The following is a 10,000-nucleotide window of genomic DNA, read 5'->3' on the forward strand; positions in this document are numbered from 1 at the left end:
CACGCCCTCTACTTCGTGGTTCATGGGGCAGACAGTTGCAAAAAATAAGATGGAAGTGAACGAGGCGAGTCATAGTGGACTTTTGGTGCATAAGTGGAGGTCCAAGGTTTGGATTGTTGCCGAAAAACCACTCATTTCAAGCCCAGTAATTCTTTTTTGACTCCCTCTGCCCCATGAACCAGGAAGTAGAGGGCGTGACTTAGGTGCCCCATATGCATTTCATACTTAGTATCAACACAAGAAGGAATGTTGGGTGGACAGATGGGAGAGGATGCACCTTATGTGCAACCTTGCAAAAAAAACGTTCACCTGATTAAGCAATAGTGAAATCAAAATGTGAAATCAAAATAAAACATGCAACAAATGTAGTCAACCAGTATGTGGCGATTTGTCCCATTTCTTCTCCCAGCTACTTACAGTATTGTGACTGCACACCACAACCATCTGGACGTTGTATCTGGACTTTATTCCTTGTATAAAAATGTCAGATTTTCTAAAACATTTTTTAAAAAATTCACAACTACCATATTTTAATTTTGTGCAGCAGGCATAAAATGTATTCTACTTTTGTTTGGTCTGTTTGATCACACACACACACACACACACACACACACACACACACACACACACACACACACACACACACACACACACACACACACACACACAGACACAGACACAGACACACACACAGACACACACAGACACACACAGACACACAGACACACACACACACACACACACACACACACACACACACACACACACACACACACACACACACACACACACGCCTTTAAAGATTTACAACAGCGTTTGGGTTGGCATCTGCCCCCACTGTTCTTACTTGGCTAGTGTTAGTGTTTCACCCTGTGTGTAGACCACGTAAGATCCAAGAAAAGTACTAACTTCTATTCTTGCATTACAGCGTTTTTGAAACACAGCAAATGGCTCATGTCCGTATTTCACCTCTGTAGGCTATTTAAAAAACAAGAAAAGCACAAACTTCTATTCTTACATTACAGCATTTGTGAACAGCGTCTAAGTTGCATAGCGTCAGCCCTTTTGTGTGTACGTTCACTTGCCAGTAAGGATAGAGTTTGGGGTGGTATCTATCCCTTTTGTCCTAATTTATTCTTGTCAGAGTTCTCCTTTTTTCCCCTTTGTCGTTTGCACAAGCTCCAAGAAAGTACAACACACTTTACGAGCTTGGCCTACGGTTGCGTGTCAGCACATCTGAATATAGTCTTTGTTTTCGATTACATCTGTCCTCCTCCTCTCCTCTTTACTTGGCGGTAATTTAAGATGTCATGTTTCCAAAGTACAGCCCTGTTTTCCATCCCCCTTTGGCCGGGGGCTACACAACACTACACTACAAAGCTGGTTCAGGAGTAAACCAGGTTAAGGTCAAGTTTCTGTGAACATGCTTAGTAGGAGGTAAATCATCTAAAATAGTGTTTCTCAACAGGGGCGGTACAGCCCCCGGTTGGCGGTACAGACCCCGGGGGGCATTGGGGGGGCCTGATTGTCCATAGCTTGGCCCTGGAAAGGCGTAGGTGTGTTCAAAGCAGCTCGAACCTGATTGGAGAATTCAAGTGGCTTTTTTTTAAAATCACGTACTACTTCAACCACTGACTTGTGTATATACCCCACCCTGCATTCACACCCCGCGATTCTGATTGGACAGGATGTGAAATATCTGATTCCGTTCGGGCTCGTCTAAGATTTCCAGACCCTCGTGCGAGGTCACAAAGTTTAACGAAGATGCACGAAGCACGAATAGTCTGCGTGAGAGCCAGGTTATGTTCATCCTACCAAGATCCTTAAACGACCTACAGCTGGGTGCTTCAGCAGCAGTCTGGAGCGCACACTCACTGACATTAGCAAAGGCAATCTGACACTCATCATTTTTTTTGTTGCTGAGTTAGCACTCGTTTATAGTCTGTGAAAAGGGCAAAATGCTCTGAAGTCTTGCGTACGTATGGCTATTTCGCCAGCACAGCGAGTTAACTAGAGTAAGAACTAAAGTAGCTATTCTAGAGTCTAGTGAGAATAACTAGAGTTGTATAATGTAGAAGTAGAAGTAGTGTTAGGAATATAATCACATCACACAAATGTACACTTACTACGCTATTTCAAGACGATGGCCAAATTATGCATGCTGGTAGTGGTTTTGAGTCGCACACTGGAGCTGAATGCAAAATCAAAAACTGTATTAAACAAAGCCGAAAAAAGTAAATAAAACCGACAGACAAGGGACCCTTGTCTGCCGGTTTTATTTATTTACTATTTTCGGCTTTGTTTAATACAGTTTTTGATTTTGCATTCAGCTCCAGTCTGCGACCCCTTTCTTCCCTTTTGTCATATCGCTCTTGGAATTACGCACCGAGCGAAATGCTCAGGATAAGACATTGGCGCGGACGCCACCCCACCATTACTAGTGGTTTAGAGTCGACAGCAAATATCCACAGTGTGTGTGCACATGTTTTCCATTTTTGAGCATGTGTGTTTTCTTAAGGTATTGGCAACGATACTCAATCAAACCAAGATATCCCAAACCCCGCCCACCCAATGCAAACACAACGTGCCAAAGTCAGGTCTCCTAAGGGGGCGTTGTCCCCCCTTCTTCTTCTCTGTCCGTTGCGCTAAGTGGCAGCAACATGGACTGTGCACTATCGCCATCTAAGGGGCTGAGGGATCCCAGGTGCAGCGCTAAGGGAATCGCGGTGATCCAAGGATTCATTTCCACACATGTACTCTAGGGGCGTAATTTATTCTCAAACTCGTTGGTCTCCTAAAGGGGCGTTCACCCGACCTGAAATGGATCCAGGAAATGAATCAAGATTATGTATCTTGATCTACTTAAGAAAATCTTTGGTATTGGGTAACGCCATATTTGCACATCTGTATGTGTTTCGCTTCTGTCTTTGGCTGTGCCTCTTGGTGGAGATGATCATGGTGAATGTGTGTGTGTGTGTGTGTGTGTGTGTGTGTGTGTGTGTGTGTGTGTGTGTGTGTGTGTGTGTGTGTGTGTGTGTGTGTGTGTGTGTGTGTGTGTGTGAGTGTGTGTGTGGTGTGTGATGTCGGTGTGTGTGTGTCTTTATTGTGTAACGTACAGAGTTGTGGCTGTAGCGGAGATGATCTTGTATGTAGTGTGTGTGTGTGTGTGTGTGTGTGTGTGTGTGTGTGTGTGTGTGTGTGTGTGTGTGTGTGTGTGTGTGTGTGTGTGTGTGTGTGTGTGTGTGTGTGTGTGTGTGTGTTTGTCTTTCTTGTGTAACGTACAGACTGGTGGCTCTTGGCAGAGATGATCTTGGTGATGTCTGGGTCCCACAGCACCAGGTCGGCGTCGCTGCCCACGGCGATGCGTCCCTTGCGGGGGTACAGGTTGAAGATCTTGGCCGCGTTGGTGCTGGTCACCGCCACAAACTGGTTCTCGTCCATCTTGCCTGTCACCTACAGCAAACACACACACACAAACACACACACATGCACGCATGCAAGCATGGAGACAAACACATACGCACGCACGCATGCAAGCATGGACACACACACACACACACACACACACACACACACACACACACACACACACACACACACACACACACGCACACACACACACGCAAGCATGGACACACACACACACACACACACACACACACACACACACACACACACACACACACACACACACACACACACACACACACACACACACACACACACACCAGTGTATCATAATTGACAATTGTACAGTCCCACACATGGAAATGTACTGTAGCAAGTACTCTTCCATGTTGTCCATTTCTTAGCTTACAGTTCTAAATTGGTTTCCAGCTGTCATGGTGTAATAATGCATGCAAGCACCATACCAGCATGCACGCATGACACAAATTATACATGGACATAAATACGTAGCCTTTTTTATAAATTATTTATTTCATTAAAGGGACACTGTGCAGGAAATGGTCAAAAAAGGTAGCCTACTGCAACTATGCTGCTCATTGAAACTGGGCTGCCTATTGCCAAATTTGATCTTTACATGAAAGTTTACTAAGTAATAAACACATATTTTTAGTATGGTCCAAGTACAGTCATTTTTGCAGCTAAAAATTGCTATTTTTGGAAATTCAAAATGGCTGACCATGGAGAAGATCCCCCTTTTCATGTATGAAAAGTGCAATTTTTCCAGTCATAATGAATACTTAGAATTTGATGCTGGTGGTAAGTATTCACGAAAAATGTAACATTAGTGAATGGGCAGCATGAATTCTGGAAACTAAAAATCTCACACAGTGTCCCTTTAAAGATATTTTTTTGGTCGTTTAGACTTTATTAGTGACAGGGGAGTGTGAGAGAGAGACAGGAAATGTTTGGGGGGGAGAGAGATGGGTAAGGGTCAGTAAAGGACCCGTGCCAGAATCAAACCGGGGTCAGCCGCGTAGTATACGAGTGCCCTACCGCTAAGCCACGATAGGCCCATAAATATGGAGCCTTAACTAACTTGATGTTGCTCTTGAGGTTTACAGCAAACCTTTTTGAACGCACCCGGTGTGTGAGGAACCACAAGGGAGCCATCTTGACTCGTCTTTTTCCATCTGCTCTCCTTCATGTGTCGTCTGTAGAGTCTACAGTGAATATCGGATGACATGCATGCAGCTCCATGCGCATATCGGTGGCGTGCAGTTGTGCACTATACTTACAGCACATAAGTATATGCAGGGAAGCTGACAGGGGGGGGCAAAGGGGACAGTTGTCCTGGGAAAAACTGAAAGAAAAGTCTGCGACACCAAGCCCCCGTTGCTCTTTTTTAATGTGACGTTTCGGGCAGCATGGTATTTTTGCTGGTCCTCCTGCACCCAATCGTTTTGAGATGGATGTGCGTGTTTTTTCTCTTAACTTTTAGACAGTTGTCCTGGGCCCATGGACAGAAGGGGGGCCCAGAATTGGGTTCTGATTGCATTGAATGTATGTGTAGACAGCTTTGCCCTGGGCCCAGCAAAAGCTGTCAGAGGCCCTGAGTCTATGAGCCAGGATTGTGTGTGTGTGTGTGTGTGTGTGTGTGTGTGTGTGTGTGTGTGTGTGTGTGTGTGTGTGTGTGTGTGTGTGTGTGTGTGTGTGTGTGTGTGTGTGTGTGTGTGTGACCCTGTGTGTGTGACCCTGTGTGTGTGACCCTGTGTGTGTGTGTGTGTGTGTGTGTGTGTGTGTTTGTGTGTGTGTGTGTCCGTGTGTGTGTGTGTGTGTGCCTGTATGTGAGCATGTGTGTATGCATATGCATGTGTGTGTGAGCGAGCGCGTGGTTTTCTTACCACACACTTGTCCCAGATGAGGGACATCCTCTCCTCTGTGCCGTTGGTGCCCTCGGGGATCAGGCTGAAGTCGTCCTTGCCCACGGCGCGCTGGGCCGTGTTGAAGGTGCAGTGGCCACTGCCAGTCACCTGCAGGTCCCCACTGCAGAGGGGAGAGAGATTTTAGATTTTTAATAATAATAATAATAATAATAATAATAACTTGGTTTTATATAGCGCCTTTCAAGGAACCCAAGATCGCTTTACATTGGGGGGGCGGAGGGGATGAAGGGGCAGGTGGGGAGAAGGGGCAGGGGAAGGGCCAGGATTTTTTTAGGAATACTTTATTATAATGAACAATGAGTTATCTTACAGGAGGTTTAAAAGTATTCCAAAATAAATAGTATAAAAAAAATCAAGGTTATTCATGATAACCATTGTGAAAACACCAAATCATTGTTAACAACAGAGCAAATGGCATCGCCATGGAACCAAACACTTTCGAATACATCAATAGGGAGAGAGAGACAGAGTGGAATTGAAGGAAACAGGTTCTAGATCACTGGTTCTCCACCTTTTTTGGGGGGGAATAAATGGCCCCTTGACCTCAGCATAAGCCTCTCAATGTCCCCCTGACCTCATCGTAAGCATGTCAACGCTGCCTTAGTATTAAAAAATAAACCAGAATAATGCCCCGCGCAAAGGCCACTGAGCACCCCTCCCTTTTAGCTGCATCCTTTTCAACACCCCTCAACGTCCCCTGAGGGTCTGCAGAGCCCCAGTTGAGAAAAGCTACTCTAGATTAACCCCTTTGCGCAGACCAGGGGGCAAGAATTTGGCTGGTTAGCTTCGCCGATTAGCAAGTCACCATTTTCGCATTTCCGACATCCACTTTGCTCCACTTTGCTCATGGTGATTGGTGGGTGCGCAACCTTTACAGGTCTGTGGTTGGGCACCTCCATGCATCCAATGCCCGTCTTCCATAAAGCTTTCTGATGAATTAAACGTAAGTCAGACAATAACGTGGCACGTGATTGGCTGAGTAAACTGTCGGCGGAAACGACTCCATCTTTGAAGCTGAAAAATGTGTTCAATTTTGGCTGAATTCACTAGCATAGCATCTCCCATTGAAATGACTGGAGGCAGGACTTATTCACTCTCTCCAGTTCTTATACTACCTCCATGGCGCAGGCCCTCTGTTATAACCTGCACTGACCAAGTCTTAATCTGTGACCAAAGACTTTTGCTAATGTCATAGCCATTACATGTTGACTTTTGCTAATGTCATAGCCATTACATGTTGTTATGATGGTGTAAGTAAGTAGAGTCTTTTCAGCAAAGCATGTGATCGGGCCGGCCAGCAGGACCTTCTGTAAAAAGAGGCTAAAGATTCAACGTTCAACATTTTTAATGTCTTCATTATACAGTGTCCCATGCAAAACACTTAAATGGCAAGGCCACAGATTGTCAGTAATAAAACAAAATAAAACAAAATGAAATGAAATGAAATGAAATAAAATGAAATGAAATTAAATGAAATGAAATGAAAAAAATTATAATAAAAAAATAAAATAAATAAAAAATAAAATAAAATAAATATCAAGGGAAGGAGGGTATGTAAAAGGAATAATATAGTAACAAGGGATGTAATAGAGGCAGAGAGGGGAAAGATGAAGAGAGAAGAGAGGGACATGAGGAATAAGGGGAAAGAGGAAGAGAGAAGAGAGGGACATGAGGAATAAGGGGAAAGAGGAAGAGAGAAGAGAGGGACATGAGGAATAAGGGGAAAGAGGAAGAGAGAAGAGAGGGACATGAGGAATAAGTCACCTATAGGGGTCAGTGGGGACCAATAGGGACACTGCTTATTTTGAGTGTGTGTGTGTGTGTGTGTGTGTGTGTGTGTGTGTGTGTGTGTGTGTGTGTGTGTGTGTGTGTGTGTGTGTGTGTGTGTGTGTGTGTGTGTGTGTGTGTGTGTGTGTGTGTGTGTGTGTGTGTGTGTGTGTGTGTGGTGAGATATGTTGGTGTTGTGTGTGTGATAGAGAAAAAAGGAAACTGATTACAATTGTGTGTGTGTGTGTGTGTGTGTGTGTGTGTGTGTGTGTGTGTGTGTGTGTGTGTGTGTGTGTGTGTGTGTGTGTGTGTGTGTGTGTGTGTGTGTGTCCATATTTCCGACGGCAGTTCTCACCAGGACAGCAGAGAGTTGAGATAGTCAGGGGTCGTGGGGTCGGGGCTCAGAGGAGGTGACGTCACGAAGGCCGCCGCCTTCGCCCAGTTTTTGCTCCAATAGTGCGAGCCGTCCGTGCCCAGGCTGGCCGTGATTGGCTCTCCGTACACCACAGTTCCTGAAGAACAGCCAATCACCATTTCACAAGTTAAAACTCACCCAATCCCAGGCACTTTAGGGTGTTTTCCTGTCTGTGCTATCACATCATGGATAGAGGCCAGTATCAACTGGTCCAGATGTTTCAAACTGTCCAAGGGGAATACGCATTAGGCCACAGTATCATAAAACTAAAGGAAATATGCTTGAGTGAGGTTTTTTTTAGTTTAGGAGTGATATTGTTATATAAAAAACACTGATCCATATAGGGAAAAAAACAATATCATGTTTCAGAAATCATGTGTTTGGACCGGAGGTAGCAAGATCGTTAAAAAATGAATCATAAAACTATAGGGAATATGTTTGTATACTGACATTGCTGTATGAAAAAACAAGTATTAACGATGCCTAAAGGGAATAAAAACAGTATTGTGTTTTGGAAATCATGTGCTTGGACCGGAGGTGGTCAGAGTATTAAAAATTCATCCTGACTGTTCTGTGAAGAATGCTGTTGGGGAAAAAAAGTCACCCAACAATAACTGGGTGTTCTCACATTAGCAGCAAAACATGTTGAAATACTCATACAGACATCAGTGAAAGAAAGAATTCACATTTCATAACACTTGCCTGTCTTGAAGGGTTGAACTTTCAACTTACTGAAATGCTTTCACTATTCCATATAAGAGACATGCCTCTCATTTATGAGTGAATGACATCCTGCCAAGTTGACAATAGCAACAAGATGTTTGTTTTATGGTGTCTCTCCCTTGTTGTCCCTCAACTGTGGAACATGCTACCAGTTACTACAAAAGTGTATTCAACTCAACCTTTAAGAGGATTATGACACGTGAGCTACTTTCCAACTACAGTAAAATATAATTTTAAAACTACCACACTCCATTGTTTATTATCTTTCTTTATTTCATATTTTCTGTATTCCTTTATTTTTATTTTGTATTTCATCCGATGTGCTTTTGTTTGTGAAGTAGAGAGTTACTTGTGCACAATCCCTGATGCTGAACAAAAAGATTACGTATTTTTTGAAAAAAGGTTCGCACACACCTTTGGATTTTGGCAATGGCAATTGGCAATGAATGAATGAATAAAAAGAAGGAAAAATAACTTAAAGAAAAAAAAATCCAAAGGAGTGTGCAAACCATTTTTCAAAAAAATTGTTTGTGAAGCCCATTGAACTGCATCTCTGTATGAAAAGCGCTGTACAAATAATCTTGCCTTGCTGTGCCGTGGCAAAGATGTACCTTGAAATAATTGACCTTGCTGATGCTGTGCATATACGTATGTAGCTTGTTTATGCCCTCCTTTTGTCAATTACTTTGGATAAAAAAAAACTCCCAGCTGAAGTGCAGTGTAATGTCATTGAATTCCTTATTTATGCTGCTATTCCTTATCGTCTAAAGGAAATTTGTGTATGCGTATTTAAAAGCATTGTGTGCATGTGTATTTGAAAGCATTTTTAGTCAAATGCATTGTATTTTTTAGTACATAGTGTACATACAGTATGATGAGAGTTACATTGATTTGGACCCATTTTGGTGCAATATGTAGTAGACAAGTAAACGTGTAGTTCAGTGGTTCCCAAACTTTTTTCCCTGCGCACCCCCTTGTACATTTCAATGTGGTTCACGCACCCCCCATGCGAATTTATGGTGTGCTGATGGCCAAGCAAGTATGGATTTACTGTGCATTCACTGCACATTATGCACAGTCGTTTTGGGGAATCCTCTTTTCCAATAGTCAAGGAGTTAAACTGCACTTCAGATGGACCCTACCAGCATACAATGCATGCACCATACAATTAGAAACTACTTAATGTTCTTTAATGCAGGTTAAAAACACATATCCGCCATTGCTCTATTCAGCTCGCACACCCACTTATGGCAGGTCGCGCAACCCCAGGGGTGCACGCACCCCAGTTTGGGAAACCCTGGTGTAGTTGATACAAGAACAGGGTCATCCTTCTCAACCTTCAAGACGCTAGTGAAGACTCCTCTCTTCCGAGAGAGCCACCCTGCATAACATAATCTAACTCCACTCACCTCTGATCATGGGTACCACTAACCTGCATTACACTTCATAGGTACTCCATTATTTTCTTCTGCTCTCCATCTGTTCTACATTGTATACTGCTGTACTGCGTACTCACCCCACACTCTACACACACGCTACACACACGCTACACACTCTACTTGCTTAAATGTAGGGCTGCACAATTAATCGAAAGTAATCAAAAATCGTGATAAATTCGTGAAGTAGAAGTCGTGATTTCAATTGTGATTTAATCGTGGCAATAGTGACCTACCTTTGAGAGCGTGCTTGAAGCTAGAACATACTGAGAGGATGGTGTTTCTGGCAAGAAATCTGTCCATCTAAG

General features: G+C 43.5%; 1 protein-coding gene across 1 annotated transcript in view; it reads right to left on the reverse strand.

Annotated features, from left to right (window-relative positions):
* Window positions 1-10,000, reverse strand: part of LOC134458481 (dihydropyrimidinase-related protein 2) — a 97,284-nt gene that overhangs the window by 16,995 nt on the left and 70,289 nt on the right. The window contains exons 9-11 of the mRNA XM_063210808.1: window positions 7,474-7,630; window positions 5,310-5,451; window positions 3,283-3,453 (exon numbers count right to left, since the gene is read on the reverse strand). Of these exons, the coding sequence (XP_063066878.1) occupies window positions 3,283-3,453; window positions 5,310-5,451; window positions 7,474-7,630 (470 nt within the window). The remainder of the gene's footprint in view (window positions 1-3,282; window positions 3,454-5,309; window positions 5,452-7,473; window positions 7,631-10,000) is intronic.

Source organism: Engraulis encrasicolus, chromosome 11 (assembly GCF_034702125.1).
Source record: "Engraulis encrasicolus isolate BLACKSEA-1 chromosome 11, IST_EnEncr_1.0, whole genome shotgun sequence".
Lineage (NCBI taxonomy): Eukaryota > Metazoa > Chordata > Actinopteri > Clupeiformes > Engraulidae > Engraulis > Engraulis encrasicolus.